Genomic DNA, 17,654 nt, shown 5'->3' on the forward strand with positions numbered 1-17,654 from the left:
AGACAAAGGGTGAACCCTAATGTAAACTATGGGCTCTGGTTGATAATGATGGGTCAATGTTGGCTCATCAGTTATAACAAATATACCAAACTAGTGGGGCTACTGATGGTGGGGGAGAGGTTATGTGGAAAGTGTCTGTATCTTCCCAATTTTGCTGTAAACCTAAAACTGCTCTAAGAAACAGTCAATGAGAGGGGTGCCTAGCAGGCTCAGTCGGTTAAGCGCCTACCTTCAGCTCAGGTCATGATCCTGGAGTCCCAGAGTCCCAGGACTGAGCCCCATATCAAGCTCCCCACAGTGGGGAGCCTTCTTCTCTCTCTGACCCTCTCCCTTCTCTTTCTCTCTCAAATAAATAAATAAAATCTTTAAAAAGAACAGTTGAGGCACCTGGGTGGCTCAGTCATTAAGCATCTGCCTTCAGCTCAGATCATGATCCCAGAGCCCTGGGATCGAGCCCCAAGTCGGCCTCCCTGCTCAATGGGAAGCCTGCTTCTCCCTCTTCCATTCCCCCTGCTTGTGTTCCCTCTCTCACAGTTTGTCAAATAAATAAATAAAATCTTAAAAAAATAATAAAAATAAAAATTTTAAAAAAATAAAAATTTAAAAAAGTCAACGGGAGAGTAGAGGGAGAAAAGGCAATTTGAAATCAGAAGAAAATTAAATAAATTTAAAGAACAAGCATTTTGTAAAAAAAAAAAATATTTAATAATAAAAGTACATTTCAAAGTTGGGGGGGAAAAAAAAAAAAAAGCAAGGGTGGAACCCTCCTGCATTGTCGGTAGGAAAGTAAAATGGTGCAGTCACTCTGGAAAACAGTTTGGTAGTTCCTCAAAAAGTTGAGCATAAAATTCCTCAATAAAAAAAAAAAAAAAAAAAAATTCCTCAATAAAGCTGAATATGACCCAGCAATGCCACTCCTAGGTATATACCCAGGAGAGTAGAAAACCTAAGTTCACACAAAAACTTGGGCACAAATGGTTAAAGCAGCATTATTCATAATAGCCAAAAAGTAGAAACACCCAAGTGTCCACCAACTGATGGACAAAATCTGGTACATCCACTCAACCATAAAAAGGAATAAGGTACTATTACATGCTATAACATGAACCTTTTGAAAACATTATTTTAAGTGAAAGTCACAAAAAGCCATATATTGTATGAGTCCATTTACATGCAATGTCCAAAACAGGCAAACCTATAGAGACAGAAAGTAGTGGTTGCCAAGGAATGGGGGGAGAGAGGTGATGGGGAGACTGCTACTGCTAATAGGTGCAGTTTCCTCGTGGGGTGATGAAAATATTCTGAAATTAGATCCTGATGATGACTACAAAACATAGTATATACAACATAACATACTAAAACCCACAAAAATGTACACTCCATAAAGGGTGAGTTCTATGTTATGTGAATTCTCTCTCAATTTCTTAACAAGTTTTTTAAAAACTAAGGGTGGCCCCAATGACAGAATGTTCCTGAGCACTAACAACAGCTTGCTAACATCACAAAACATAATCAACTGTCTGTGCCTTCTTGTGGAAAGCCTCAACACATGTGAAATAGTCTTGCCCTCTCCTGCCCTCACCCCCAAAAAGAAGATAAACCAATTCTCATCAAGCCCCTAGATTCAACTAACCAAGTTATAGGAAAAACAAACAAAATAGAACATATTAAACTATACCACTGGAAAGGACTTTGCAAAATGCAGAACTCTGGAAACCTTTATAAGACAAAGACTTGATTTCCTAAAAAAATTTTTAAAAAGGGGGCAAGGAAAAGATGGAGAAGGTTCCAATCAAATTATGGTGTGTAGTTATCTTTTAAAGTCCTTATCTTTTAGATATATACTGAAATATTCATGGATGAAATTATATGACTGAGATTTGCTTCTAAAGAATAGATAGGGGAGGAGTGGATGGCAGTATAAAGTAAAATAAAACACCAGTCATGAGTTAAGATGAGTGACAATTTGTAGGAGGTCACAGATACTGTAGTATTTTCGTATATATTTAAAACTCTCCATAATAAAAAATTAGAGGGTATATGCAACAAATCATATTTACAACATAGAGAATAAACTGTTAAGACAGCAGTATGGATGGAGGGAAACTGTTAGATTACTCCAGAGAATTCAGGCAGGAGCACCCTGAAAGAAGACAGCAGTAGTAAAGAAATGAAAAACAAATTAAATCAGGGTGATTTCCTGAGGTCAGTGGTTAACAGGGTTCAGGAACATTCTATGCAAAATTTTTTACTCACCCATTTTCTTTTTAAACTAAAAGAGGCTCCACAGTTTTCAGTATATATGCAAAGGAGACTATAATCCCAAAATATTAATCACTGAATTAAAATATATTTTAGGGGCGCCTGGGTCGTGAAGTTGGTTGGGTGTCCAACTCTTGGTTTCAGCTCAGGTCATCATCTCAGGGTCATGGGATAGAGCCCCACATCAGGCTTCATGTTCAGCATGGTGTCTGCTTGAGATGGTCTCTCCCAAAATAGATAAATAAATCTTTAAAAATATGTGTATATAGGGGCGCCTGGGTGGCACAGCGGTTAAGCGTCTGCCTTTGGCTCAGGGCGTGATCCCGGCATTATGGGATCGAGCCCCACATCAGGCTCCTCCACTATGAGCCTGATTCTTCCTCTCCCACTCCCCCTGCTGTGTTCCCCCTCTCGCTGGCTGTCTCTATCTCTGTTAAATAAATAAATAAAATCTTTAAAAAAAATAAAAATATGTGTATATATTTTAACATACTGAGGCTTTATCTATATTTGATAGCCCCTTGAATCACTATAGTCCAGTTCACACATTTCAACAAAGCTCTTTCCTCCTTTAGAACTTCTGCTGATTCTAACTGCAATACCTATGATTAGGTATTCACACTTCAGATCTGAAAGTATTCTTACTCCCAGGGGCTTTATGAGAATTAGATGAGCTAACACAGTAAGAATTTAAATTCTTGGCAGACAGAAAATGCTCAATAAATACTGCCTATTTATCTGAAAATCCGTTATCTACATAGGTTTCCTATCACCATTTATCTGGTTAATTTCTGATTTATCCCATTTTATAATTTCTAGACTACAAGCTCTATGAGGGCATAGGTCCTTACTTCATACATCATTATATACCCAGTGCCTAGCACAAAGTAACACTCAAATACATTCCCTGAATAATTATACTAGAATCTATAAAACTTAGACTCGATATATGTAAGAGTAAGACCCACTGTTATCTCTAGCATCTAATGATGGGAAGGATGGTGATAAACGTTAACAATAACAGGAAAAAAGGAGAATAAGTAGGTTAAGTGTATTCTGTGGGGGGGAGGGAGAAGCAAGCATTTGAGATGAACTGAATAATGAATTTATTGAATTTAAAGTAAAAAGTTAAACAGAAAATTAGAAATATGAGACATTTGATAACCAAAAATCTAGTAGTGGTAAGAACATGGCTTCTAAAGGCAGCCTGTCCAGGTTTAAATCAAAGCTCTGCTGCACGCTAGTTGGATAATCTTGGGCCAATTATTTAATCTCTGGGCCCCAATATTCTAGTGCCCGCCAGAAAAACCCCAAAAGCCAACAAGAAAATAAACCTACTGTGCCAACCTCACTGGGTTGTTTTAGGATTAAAGGAGTTAATACTGAAGCACTGGAATACTTAGCAAAGAGTAACCAAAAAAATGTTATATATTAAGACCTAAGTGGTGGGCGCCTGGGTGGCTGAGCCGGTTAAGCATTGGACTCTCACTGTCAGCTGGGGTCACGATCTCAAGATTGTGAGATGGGCATGGACCCTGCTTTAGATTCTCTCTCTCCCTCTCCCTCTGCCCCACTCCCCTCCCTTAAAAAAAATAAATTAAAAAAAAAAAAAGACCTAAGTGGTAGCTGACAATCTGATTTCAAATGAAACAAACATACAGTGAATACACTATGAGAACAAGAGTCCCAGGGAATAGCAACTGGGACCAAAGGAGAGGAAACGTGAACTAAAGTGTTACGTGGACCAAGGGAAACTAGAGAATTACATGGTGGAAGCCAAAGAAAAGGATTTTGAGGAAGAAATAGTTAACAGCAGAAAGTGCTGGTTAAGTGCATAAAGTCTGTAAAAAAAACCGCAGGATGGGGTGCCTGGGTGGCTCAGTCAGTTAAGCATCTGTCCCCAGCTCAAGTCATGATCCCAGGGTCCTGGGATGGAGCCCCATGGCTCAGGCTCCCTACTCAGCAGGGAGTCTGCTTCTCACCTCTGCCCCTCCCCCTCCCCCTGTTCATGCTCTCTCTCTCAAATAAATAAAATCTTAAAAAAAAAACAAAAAAGCCACAGGATTTGGCAATTTGAAGGCCAACAATCAACAGAAAAAACAATATCCTACAAGGTGTTCAGACGGGTTTAAGGAGAGAGTAGGGCAAAAAACTATGGAGCAGGGTTAAGGGGTAAAAAGGGGAAGAAACAATTCCAGATTAGTGGTCCCTAGACTTTTTGTTTGCAAGGACTTCAAAAAGAAATAGAGAAAGTGACATTAGGTTGTGGCCTCTTTAATTCTGTCAAATAAACTTTTTTTTCTCTCTGCTGTCAACCATCACTTGAAACAAGGAACTGCATAACAGCAAAAATTTATGAAAGCAAAAACTGTTAGAATAAAGGGAGCACCTTCACAAAAAAATTACCACACTGTTCTTACTTTTGTAATTTCATAGATTTATAAAAATGTTGTAATAGTGCACAGTAAACTGTTAGTTTTCCCTCTTTTAAAAATGAAGAAATCAAGTTATGCTTAAGCAAATTATCCATTAAGGTCTTTAGATGGCAACATCTGTCATGTTATGACAAATCAGTATGCCAGAGTGTACAAACACTAATTAAAATTTTTACATTTGTTCAATTAATAATTTTAGAATACAAACTCCTGTACTACATTTTCTATGTAATATCTATGTCATATTTTTTTAGTTGACAAACAAGCATTTTGACACCCTAAGTGATACCACTACAGAGAAAACCGTAAGAACATATTTGCAGTATACGTAAACTAGACCTGGCACCCAACGGGGGCTCAAAAACTTTGTTGAAACGTACTAGTGTGCCACATAATGGTAGACAAATTACAAGTCGGATTCCGTTTCTATTAAAAAATGGTAAGACAACAATATAATACAATGATTACAAGAACGGTAATAAGATCACAAGCTTTGGATTCAGACAAAGTGGGGTTCAAATCTCAGCTGTAACACTTTCATAGGTGAGTGACCTTGGCAAAGTTATTTCACCTAAGTTTATCTCCTCATCTGTAAAATAGGAATGATACCTACCTCGTAAGGTTGTAGTGCTGACTAAACAGCAGTTATAATTTTTATATAACGTGAATTGCCAAAATCCCATGAACAGTCCATTTGTTCCAAGTCCTAGACCAAATTAATCCAAATCTCTGGAGGATGAGGCAGAGGTCTACATATTTTTAAAAGTCTTACAAGTGATTCTGACTAGCTTTCTCATTTAGGAATCATTGTCCTAGAGCCTGACTACTGAAGCTTTACTTGAGCGCCAGGTAAGTTAACATCATAAAGATAAAAGAGCATTAAATCATGATCCTCTGGTTTAGTTACAAGTTTCTAAGACAGACCTTTAGCCAAAATTCCCTTTACAGAGAACAGAATCATACTGCAAAATTCCAATTTAAAATCCTTACCAGGGGCATCTGGCTGGCTCAGTTGGTAGAGCATGCAACTCTTGATCTCAGGGTCAGGAGTTGAAGCCCCAAGTTGGGTGTGAAGCCTACTTAAAATAAAAAAAAAAAAACAAAATCCTTTCCGAAGCCAGGGAAAATAGGATCCCATATTGAAATTTTACATCAAAATTGGGTATATCCTAACCTCTTCATATTCATTATTGAATAGTTCTAATATTAAATATTTTTGAATCACTGTTCATCTACACATCAACAGTGACCCAAGGCTGTATACAATATTTAAGCTCTCTTATTTCTGTTATTCTTAAAAATAACTTTAACTTTACAGTTAAAATCCATTGACACTTCACTTAAACCCTAAAAAATTTTTTATTTGACACATATATTTTCCTTAAGATTTTTTTTTTTAAGATTTTATTTATTTATTTGACAGAGACAGCCAGCGAGAGAGGGAACACAAGTAGGGGGAATGGGAGAGGAAGAAGCAGGCTCATAGCGGAGGAGCCTGATGTGGGGCTCGATCCCATAACGCCGGGATCACGCCCTGAGCCGAAGGCAGACGCTTAACCCTGTGCCACCCAGGCGCCCCAAGATTTTATTTTTTAAGTAACGTCTACATCCAATGTGGGGTTCGAAATTACAACATGGAGATAAAGAGCTGCATGCTCTACAAACTGAGTCAGCCAGGCGCCCCTTGACACATCATTTTTAAATGTGCATCTCACAAGGAATCTTACTAGACTGAAGGTACCTAAAGCAAATACAACATTCCAGAAACAAACCTGAAACCCTATTAACTAAGTAACCAAATAAAACATTTTAGAGAAATATGTAGAACAAAAGCATACAAACAGAATCATGAACATTCCATTTCAAAAGAATCAGGGTGAAATAATGAAAATCCCTGGAAAAAAGTTAAGAGTCTGGAAACACTGTAGAACTTGTTAAAAATGAGCAAACAAAAAAAAGCTTAGAACGGCTTTATCAGAACTAATATGCCAATAGCAGATCAACTGCAAAGCAAACAAGCAAAAGGAATCTTCCTTAAAAGATTTCACTGTTACTGGCAAAGAGAGAACTAAAAGGGGAAGAAGGGGCTAAGGCAGACATATAGACCTCATTAATGTACAGATTTTAATTTAGACACAAGACATTTTCTCAGATACTTAAATAAGTGAAGCTTATAAATGACTAATGCATTGTTACCCTGCAAAGTGTTAAAATCCAAGCTTTCAGGTGCTTACAGGGCAAAATAAAAGTCTCATCCTCTAGCGCAGGAAAAAAAAAAATCCAAGCTTTCATACAATAGTGCAAAGGTCATAGGCACTATATCCAAGGGCCGGTGAGGTATTATTTAGTGAGTCCAAGACTCAGTGCATTTGCAAATGAAATTTTAAAAATAACTACCTATCTTCATTCACACAGAATATTAAGTTTGCAACATGGTGTAGTAAAAAATTGTTTATCAGAACTCTATAAATTCCAGATATTTTAAACCAGACTATACACAAGTTAAAAGAAACAAAAGACAATTCTGATAAAAGCTTTTTGAAATTTATATTTGTAAAAGTCCAATAGCGGGGCACCTGGGTGGCTCAGGAGGTTGAGCGTCTGCCTTTGCCTCAGGTCATGATCCAGAGTCTTGGAATCGAGTTCCGCCTCCAACTGCCTGCTCAGCAGGGAGTCTGTTTCTCCCTCTCCCTTTGCTCTGCTCATGCTCTCTCTCTCATAAATAAAATTTTTTTTTTAAGATTTTATTTATTTGACAGAGACAGCCAGTGAGAGAGGGAACACAAGCAGGAGGAGTGGAAGAGAAAGAAGCAGGCTCCCAGCGGAAGAGCCTGACGTGGGGCTCGATCCCAGAACTCCAGGATCACGCCCGGAGCCGAAGGCAGACGCTTAACGACTGAGCCACCCAGGCGCCCCCATAAATAAAATTTTTAAGCAATTTAAAAAATAAAAAAATAAAAGTCCAATAGTATATCAAAGCACAATTCTAAAACACTGAATTGACTAACAGGTGTTAATTTATAATTAATTTTTTTGAAGACTTGATAAAGTGTCAAGATACATAAACATCCTTTACTTTTTAAAAGTTTAGCTTCACCAACTTTGTAGAATCAAATAAAAGTTTACTAATTCAAAATTAAACTAAAGTATATATATTTGTTTGAAGACCCCCTTTCTAAATTGTTAATCCAATCTTCCTTCTTGCAACACTGTATTTTCCAAACTTCTCACCGTAGGCATACATGACGTGTATATATATCAGCGATTACTACTGCTTACATTCTAAATATATACCAGTCTGAAGAACAGGTGCGACACTATTTGGATGCATGCTCTTTTCTTCTAAGCCTAAATTTGCCCTGGAAAGGGATTTAAAAATAAACACAAATACCCCAGAGTTGAACAATTCTCTTAAAAAGATGTAGCCATTCTGAAAACCAAGACATGAGCTCTTCAACTACCAACACCTTCCAAAAGTTAGGTAAACTAGCCTATCAAAGTTTCACCTTAAAAATATCAAATAAGACCCAATTATGAAGGGTTCTGAGGATATTTAACTTTGCTTCCCCCGCGTGAGTCAGTAACGTGAGACAAGTACGTTTTACTTCAAGCTAATATTAAATCTTTCCTTAGTCGTTTCATAAACACAGCACAGATACTCTGGTTTGGCTTTTTAGGGATAAAAAAGGGGCTGGAGGCCCGGTGAAGGGTACTCTAAAAAGAAAATTCAATTTAGAGAAGCACTGATGAGTCAGTCGCTTAGGAAGAACTAACTGAAAGAGAACCTAAGTGAGTAAGGCAGCATCCCAGGTAAGAAGGTACTTAAAGTTGGCGGTAGGAAATGAAAACTTCATAAGTGAGCAGCAAGACATTATGCTTGGTAGCAGCCCTGGAAAGAAGCGTGGCTGTCAAGGGGCAAGTGCGTACCAACTCTGAGAGAGGGGGCCAAAAATGCCAAATCGGATAGGGGGGTGATGAGGGAAAAGGTATAAAATGCTCATCCCAAACCAAACCCTCTCCTCGGGCTCTCCATTTCAACAGGCACAATCAAAAGCAAGCTTAATGCCCAATAACCCCACGCCAGACTCTCCCACAGAGAAGAGTTTAGCCCCAAGCCCCGGAGGCCCGACAGGCCGCCTCCAGAGGAGCCCCCGCAGACGCCATACTAAAAGTCAAAATGGCTGCCCCAAGGAAGCCCGCACCGCGCAGCTAGTAAGGGTTGGGGAACAAGCTTCTGCGGGAAAGGGGGAGGGGGCTCTCGGAAGAGCCGTCGCCAGAACCGTAGGCAGGACTATCGTCCCCCCGAGCTGCACAGGTAGGTTCCCCTTGGCCCTCAAGGCCCGGGGCTCCGACAGAGAGGAGTCCCGGCCCCACCCCCCCGGCTGGGAACCCCGCCGCCGCAGCCGTCCCGCACACCGACCCCAGCGAGTACCTGCAGTTCGGCCCGCTCCACCTCCCAGTGCGCCCGCTCCATCTCGAACCGAGCCCACTCGTGCTGGATGTAGTGCAGGATCCCCGGGATAGTGTACTGCTGCGGCCGGGACAGCTCCGGGCCTGCCGCGGGACCCGTTCCCTCGGCGGCTGGAGGACCTCCGCCGCTTGCCGCTCCATTCCCCCCTGGCGAAAGGCTCATGTTCCCCCCAGGTCCCTGCTGCTGCCTTGGAGGGGCCGCCATCCCCGGGCCTCCACCACCGCCTCCGGCGAGCTCGTCCATTGTGTGTGGGGCCCCGGCCGGGGCGCAGGGCGAGAAGCCGACGGCTGGGTAAGGGCCGGGGAGGGTGGCCCCGAGCTAGCAGCGGGGCGGAAGCCGGCTGGGAGAGGGGCGAGGAGGGGGTCGTTGCTGTATGCCTGCCGTGGGTCAGAGCAGGGAGCTGCCGGCCGCCGCCATTACAGTCCCTCCTCCATCTGCCCGTCTCACTCACTCACTTTAGGGAAAGGGGGGGGGGCCGCGGCGGGAGGGGGGAAGAGGGGGCAGGGTTGGGAAGGGGATAGACGTAGGGCCGTCACTCCCGCGCAGCATGCCGGGTAGAGAACGCCGCTGCCACCGCACTCCTAGCAGCCAAATAGAGTGCGGCCTCACCATACGCAGGCGTACTGAGGACTCAAGGCGCTTGGGGCGGGGTAGGAGCTCTGGCCCCGCCCCTAGGCTGTCCTTTAGACTTGCTCCGGGTGTCTTGCTGCGGGTACTGGACCGTGGCCCACCGACTCTAACTTTTGGGGGCCAGTCGGCCTCGTACTCCCAACAATCCGTTCCTCTCGCTTAGTCACCAACCCCTCGAACGCCGTTCCCCACCCAAGGGTCTCGGCAGCATGCCTGCTTTCTGAGCTGTTTTAACCTGGCTGGGCGCTCAGGCCGGCCACAGCCGGTCTCGAATTCCTGAAGTTTCTTTCGCATTCCTTGCGTGTTTCAGGATGTCCCAAAGGGTCGGGCCTCTTTCTTTGCTTGTCACTCGCTCTTTCGCTGGTTTCTTGGCACCAGTCAATTCCTGAGGCTTTTGGGATGTTCTCTTTTGGCAGACAGCCTGGATCCTTCCGGACATTGGTGACTGATTGCCGGTCTCCCTTTCAAGCCCGAACTTTGGTCCTAATTCTGTGCTCCCGGTCGCGGGTCTCAACTTGTTCCACTTTGCCTCCCATTTTCTTTCCTATTCAGGGGTGGGTTGTTTGGGGGAGGGGGAACAGGAGTGAATGTTTTCATTTTTTTCTTGGGAGAAGGTATAGTGAAAAACTTTAGATCTTGAGGATGGTGCAAAAGAGATAATTTGAAGGAGACTTGCTAGACTAACAATTCGGTGTTTTAGAATGAATGGGTTCACATATAGGATTCATTGCAGAATCTTTTGATGGAAATATAAAAACATCGTGAATACAACGTAAAATCCCAGATGAACAGCTGCAAAGATGTTTTCCTGGGTTATTAAATGTTTGAATGAATATAATATACACCTAAAAGACCCGTTTAATCTTTTAAGTACCGTAGTGTATGTTTTTATGTGCTTAGGTTGCCAGGAAACATCCTTAATGAACTAGTACAGTTTCTAAAGAAAGTTAATAGAGCTCATAACGACTTGTTTGAAAAAGAGGACAAAAATATTTAACAATATAATAAGGAAAAAAAGGATCAATAATTACAGCTATGCAGAAAAATATATAATTGATTGCATTAATTTTTTTTCTTCTCTACAACCAATAAAGTTTTCACTGGGTGATATACAAGACCACTCAAGGTATAATTTCAAAAAGATAAAAATAGTACATCTTATTTTATCATGTCTGCTTTGCTATTATTATGTTTAATGAAGAGCGGGTTGGACTTGTTACCCATGCTGCCATATTTTATTTGTATATGAAATGAGGTCTTAGGTCACATATTATTAGGAACTGTTTCTCCATATTATTAAGTACTATTTTTCCATTTTATAGTGACCAACATACAACAAATGAAGAGGCCCTCTTCATTTTTAAGGGGCCTCTTAGCACATAAAAATTTCCAAAATATGTCTCTAAGAAACACGTTTGAGCAGGTGTAATTGATCTCTGTTATGTTGGCGTCAAAAGAAGAAGAAATGTATATTTATATTTCCCACTGGTATCTCAAGCTGAAGTAAAACTAGATTGATAATCCTTCTATTTTCCTCCCCACCCGCCTTCAAAAAAACAAACAACTCTATTTCTCTTCTATTACCTATCTTATAAAGTGGCACTACAACCAAACCTGAGGGCTGGCAGTTATTGTAGTACCTGCCTTTCACTCACCCCCACATCCAATCCCTTTCTCAGTACATATTTCATTTCTATTCCTTATCTATATCATATCTATTCCATTATCTTTATTTCTGTGTTAGTTTAAACCTTCCCACCTTACTGTTCCCCCACCGTCCGTTACCAATGATGCCTGAGTGATCTTCAAAAGACATATCTGATTCTATTGTTCCTTGCTTAAAATATTTTAGTGATGGGGTGCCTGGGTGGCCCAGTCGGTTAAGCATTGGACTCTTGGTTTGGGCTCAGGTCATGATCTCATGGTCGTGAGATTGAGCCCATGTGGGGCTCTACACTCTGCACAGAGTCTGCGGGAGATTGTCTCTCCCTCTGCCCCTCCCTGTGTATGTGCTCGCTCTCTCTCTCTCAAATAAATTAATCTTTAAAAATATTTTGGTGATTACCAGATTTAGAATAAAGCCCAAATTTTAGCATAACATATAAAAATTCTTCAAATTCTAGATCCTCCCTATCGCCTAGTTTACCATCACAACATCATGGCACCCATTCTTCTTTCCAGGCAAGCTGCACTGATTTCGGTTCCTCAAGAGCATAATGCTGTTTCATTTCACAAGAATTTAACACATGCTATTCCCCATTGGCTTTCCTTCCCTTCTTCATTCAAAACTCAGTTGAGTATTACTTCTACCAGGAGGCTTTCTAGATCCCTGAATTAGATTCAGTTTTAAAATATGAAGTGTGTGACTGGTGGCTCAGTTGGTTAAGCATCTGCCTTTGGCTCAGGTCGTGATCCCAGGGTCTTGGGATCGAGCCCCACATTGGGCTCCCTGCCCAGTGCAGAGCCTGCTTCTCCTTCTCCCTCTGCCTGCCACTTCCCCCTGCTTGTGCTCTCTCTCTCTTTCAAATAAATAAATCTTTTAAAAAATTTTTTTGGGGGCGCCTGGGTGGCACAGCGGTTGAGCATCTGCCTTCGGCTCAGGGCGTGATCCCGGCATTCCGGGATCGAGCCCCACATCAGGCTCCTCCGCTATGAGCCTGCTTCTTCCTCTCCCACTCCCCCTGCTTGTGTTCCCTCTCTCGCTGGCTGTCTCTATCTCTGTCAAATAAATAAATAAAATCTTTAAAAAAAAAAAAAAATTTTTTTTTGAAGTGCTCCCTATTTGAAGAATTCCAATTGAACATGTCTACACTCACTTTCCACCATGGTTTTATAAATACCAATAATGCAGTCCTTGGCCATGTTCTTCCCAGATCACAGCCATGTATCTGCAGCCTTGCAGCCTGTTAGAGGGGTAGGACCCATGTCCCTCTTATTTGCAACTGTACCCCCAGTGTCTGGGATAGTGCAGTCTCCCCAAAATGATGAATAACTGAAATTTAGGCTAGATGAATAGGTGTATTTTTCCTTTGCCTCGATTTTTTTGTATTATTAGTTTTGCTACCATTATACCAGCTATTTCAAGGTTCAGTGATGAAACTGCCCTGAGTTCTTTTTTTATTTTGTTTTTTTTTTTTTATAGTTGACTTTTACCCTGAGTATTAAAAGAGAACGATACCAAGATTTTCTCCTCTGTGAGGAGAATATTTCTTACATTATTGTCATTATACTTTGTGTCCATGACTCCTGAGGACACTCTGCAGTGAGCTCCTGGAATCTTGTTCTTTGTATGTAATGAGCTTTCCCAGGTCATATTATCACCTACAACTCACCTAACTGGAACTCCCTCTTGCAACTGTGGCTGAGTCATTTCCTCTCTTCAGTTTCACCTTTGAAACTTCCTATTTGTTCTGTCTTTTCATCAGTCCTGTGCATCGCTCCTCCTTTCCCATTATTCTCTTAGTTTCAGTATACTACTGATGATAGTCAAGAGTACTTATTTACATTAAATATAAATTTATAAATTTAGAATGTTAGGGTTCTTTTTTCCTTTCCTGTAGACACCTGTGTGCTTATTCTAGCTGACCAAAAAGGGATTTGCCATATTCGATATTAGTATGTTATGTCACTAGATGCATGCTAAGGAATTCCAGGCTTCTAAGTAAGTCAGGAGTAGTTAACACTAAGACGTCTTTTTCCCAATTATTGCAATACCTGATGTACAAAGAGTTTTGACCCTGCCTTTGAGAACTGTATGGCTCCCTGTAATTACTCACCTGAACATCCAGTTTTACATCTTGCTGACTATAAACCTGACATCCTTCTAAGAAAGAGCTCAAACTGGTTCACAAACATTAATCTAGTCATCTTTTTGCATCATGTGGAAAGGTTGCAACAGATACTATTATCTCCATGGGGAGATGAGGAAGCTGAAATAAGAGTTCTGGGTCACCTCCTCAGGCCCTTAGTAGAATAGGAAGTGGGTCCTACTCATATCAGTGAGTGTATATGTTTATTTGGAAACAAAGTATCCCTTCACTATTCTTCCTCCTACTATCCTGTCAGTGGCTCAGTATCACTGTCTCTAGTTCCCAAATCATTTGCACTTTTAAAATCATTTTTGGGTGATTTGGGGGTGATTTAATCACTTGGGGAAATTATATAGTGTTTATGTAGTGTTTACATATATAAATATAGAGAACAAAGGAGGAAGATCTTTGAGAAGACCTGGCATGTGTTCAAAAACTAAAGCAGCAAACTATATAATGTAGATAGAACAGAAGAGGAGGAGACAGCTTTGCCCTACACCATGGTTTAACCTGCCAAATAAGATCAGATATCTACTTCTCATTATAGGAGTTGCCTATGGCCAAGAAAATTGTAGAAATATATGCAGGGCACTTGAACTATTCAAATAATATGTTGTGTGGAAAATAAAAGGAAAAGGACCTTCAAAGGTTATAGAAAAATAGGTAGCAAAACCTTAAGGAAACTCAGCATGCTATATAAAATTCTAGTCCAAGTTCATTCCTGAATTGTCTTCTGGGTAATATGAGTCAGGAAGCAGTATGCTTTGATAATATTGTATAATAGCTAACTCACAAAGATGTCATCAATGAAGGAAAAAAAAAATTGCCTGGAGCAGAGTCCCTCCTGGACACTGGCTAAAAGTGAACAACCAGGTCCATAAACATGAGAACCAAATGACTGGAAAATGTGACCGAATGGGAAATTGCCAAAACTTTCCTAGGTAATGATTTAACAATCTTGGAAATGTGGTTTATCTCCCGTTAGAGCAACAGTGGGGAGTGTTCAAAAGAATGATACCAGCCACAGACACTTTGCCTGGGAAATCCATGCTAGAGAGTGTTCTCTTTGGAGAATGTTTTAAATTTGGCAAAAATTCACAAAAACTTGTAGTTTTTCTTATAACAACATATTTTTAAATGATGGTTTTGTCTTTCTAGTAATAGACTAACCTGAAGAACATGACGATTACCCCACAAGAAAAGGATTGAAGAATTCTTTAGAGCATTTAAAAAAAAATCCAATCCTCCTTTGCTCCTTTTGTTTCATAGGTTTTAATATAGTAATTGGATATTCTAAATCATGTTGTGCATAGACTTTTTCTATTTAACTTTTTATTTCAAAAAATTTCAGTCACGGGGGTGCTTAGCTGGCTCAGTCAAAAGGGCATGCGATTCTTGATCTCAGAGTTGTAAATTCGAGCCCCATGTTGGGTGTAGAAATGACTTAAAAATAAAATCTTAAAAAAAAAAAAAGAAAAATTTCAATCATGCAAATATAGAACAAAGTCTTATGAACTACACTTGCAACAGTTAATCAAGATTTGCTGTCCTTAGTTCATCTATTCCACCTTTTTTCTGAGGCATTTTTTTTCCATCACCAATATATATTTAATAAAGAAGTTTAATATAAAAATGTTTGCAGCCTCCATTGTCACATCATAGTAAAACTGGCTCATTGGAGAGGAGACATGTAGAAGCAATTGATTCCTGTGGTGAACAAGCCTTTGTTTATACTTATTCCAAGGCTTAAATATGATGATACTATTTCCTCGTATTACCACCTTTTTGTATGGCCCTGTTGCCCACTGACTGCCCTCTCCATGCATTCATTTATCGCAAGTTTCATAAAGCTATCAAATCCCCCAGTATTCCTTGGATATGTCTGCCACCGTTTACTTTCAATTACAACTTAGTGTCCCTAAATTTTTCGACTTGAGAGGGTGAGCTTTGCTCATGACATTACTCGACAAGCTCAAAGATGCCTTCAAACAGAATTCATGGTCTCCCCCATGCTCCCGTAACAGGCCCAGTAATAGTTTAAAGTAAATCCCAGACATCATATTATTTCATCAGTACACATTTCTCTAAGTATCTTTAACAGATTAGGATCTTTAAAAAAAAAAAAAAAAACGCAATACTAATGTCACACCTACGAAGTTAATGGCAATTTTTTAATATAGTCTAATCCCCAGTCCATATTCAGTTTCTCCTAATTGTCTCAAAAAAAATTTTTTTATGGAGTTGGTGACTTCAAATCAGGATCCTAACAAAATCCAGATATTTCATTTAGTTGATATGTCTTTAGGTCTTTTTTGATTTGCCTTCCTGTCATCCCCACATTGTCATGCCATTTTGTCGAAGACACCAGGTTATTTATCCCATAGAATTTCCCACATTTGGCTGATTGCGTGTTTATGGTATTATTTAGCATATTCCTTTCTCCTCCATGTTTTGTATAAACTAGAAGGTCCTAGATGGAACCTTTCCTCGCACTCATGGGCAAAAGAGACCCTGCCAGGCCTCCTCCCAGTTCTCACTGTGGTTCTTAGATTCACTTGTGGGGCTCTCATTTCAAGTGGGGGAGAGGGGCCCCTTCCTTTGGATGATGACCTGGTGATTTCTGGATTCTTTGACTCTTTTGATTCTTATAAGACCACATTTTCAAACCTCCACTTCTGCCAGAACAGCTGTGGTCATCCCGCTTTTTTTTTTTTTTTTAAAGATTTTATTTATTTATTAGAGAGAGAGAGAGAGAGAGAGAACACAACTTAACTGGCTGAGTCACCCAGGCGTCCCCCCTTTTTTTTTTTTAAAGATTTTATTTATTTGCGGGGCACCTGCGTGGCTCAGTCATTAAGCATCTGTCTTCGGCTCAGGTCATGATCCCAGGGTCTGGGGATCAAGCCCCGCATTGGGCTCCCTGCTCGGTGAGCCTGCTTCTCCCTTTCCCTGCTCCCCCTGCTTGTGCTCTCTCTCTGTCAAATAAATAAAAATAAAATGTTTAAAATAAAATAAAATGAAGATTTTATGTATTTGAGAGAGAGTATGAGCAAGGGGGGGTTGTTGGGCAGGAGGAGAGGGACAAGCAGACTCCCCACTGAGACTGAGCATGGGCTCTACTGGGAGTTCAACCCCAGGACCCCAAGATCACGACTGGAACCGAAATCACACGCTTAGCTGACTGAACTACCCAGGCGCCCCTGTGGTCATCCTGATTTGTTGCCAAGTGTAGTTTGACTCCACCCATTCTAGAGTTCTGGGACCATTTTTCATCAATCAGGTTTTTGGTAAAGATGTTGCCTATAGGCTTGGATTTTTTTCCATCCTTGCTGCTATCACCGTTTTTTGTGAGTGGATCCTGGGAGCTCTCAAAACTACTCTGCTGCTATAACCTTGCCTCTCTACAGTGTTGGCATTTTATTTATTTTATTTATTTTTTTTTATTTTTTTTAAAGATTTTATTTATTTATTCGACAGAGAGAGACAGCCAGCGAGAGAGGGAACACAAGCAGGGGGAGTGGGAGAGGAAGAAGCAGGCTCATAGCGGAGGAGCCTGACATGGGGCTCGATCCCAGAACGCCGGGATCACGCCCTGAGCCGAAGGCAGGCGCTTAACCGCTGTGCCACCCAGGCGCCCATACAGTGTTGGCATTTTAAAGTTTAAATTGCTTGCTATTTAACCCAAAGTTATTTATTACAACCTTCAACTGAAATAGCTTTATTCGACCACTACTAAGTATTCAAGACATTTTTGCTCTTCAAAGATTGTGAGGTATAAGTGAGTATAAATTTAAGTATGAATATCCTTTGGGCAACGTTTGGGCCAGCTCTTGTCTGACAACTTTAACATTCTATTTATATTTTCAGCGGGAGCTATAACATGTTGCTACATTTTACTGTGAAATTCAGAAAAGCAAAAGGTGCTCCTGGGCAAAGGGCAGACAAGCAGGCCACCTGAAAGGCCCTGCGTTTACCCTGACATTTGATCTGAATGAGAATGATACTAAATTCAGATACGAGTCTGCAAAGGCCTTGGACAGCGTTTGC

General features: G+C 40.8%; 2 protein-coding genes across 9 annotated transcripts in view; one reads left to right on the plus strand and one right to left on the minus strand.

Annotated features, from left to right (window-relative positions):
* The window catches only part of STRN3 (striatin 3), a 104,697-nt gene extending 94,904 nt beyond the window's left edge, over window positions 1–9,793 (minus strand). Inside the window, exon 1 of one of the 2 annotated variants that reach the window (XM_026513547.4) lies at window positions 9,130–9,793. In XM_026513547.4, coding sequence (XP_026369332.1) covers window positions 9,130–9,411 — 282 coding nt within the window. In that variant the 5' untranslated portion in view covers window positions 9,412–9,793. The remainder of the gene's footprint in view (window positions 1–9,129) is intronic. The other variant, XM_026513546.4, reaches the window with a different exon arrangement.
* Window positions 8,687–17,654, plus strand: part of AP4S1 (adaptor related protein complex 4 subunit sigma 1) — a 49,418-nt gene continuing 40,450 nt past the window's right edge. For 2 of the 7 annotated variants that reach the window (XR_006411125.3, XR_008957226.1), the window contains exon 1: window positions 8,687–9,012. The gene's annotated coding sequence lies outside the window, so the exon portion shown is untranslated. The remainder of the gene's footprint in view (window positions 9,013–17,654) is intronic. The other 5 variants (XM_057306473.1, XM_026513551.4, XM_057306475.1 and 2 more) reach the window with 4 other exon arrangements.

The sequence above is a fragment of the Ursus arctos genome, unplaced genomic scaffold (genome assembly GCF_023065955.2).
Source record: "Ursus arctos isolate Adak ecotype North America unplaced genomic scaffold, UrsArc2.0 scaffold_37, whole genome shotgun sequence".
Classification (NCBI taxonomy): Eukaryota; Metazoa; Chordata; class Mammalia; order Carnivora; family Ursidae; genus Ursus; species Ursus arctos.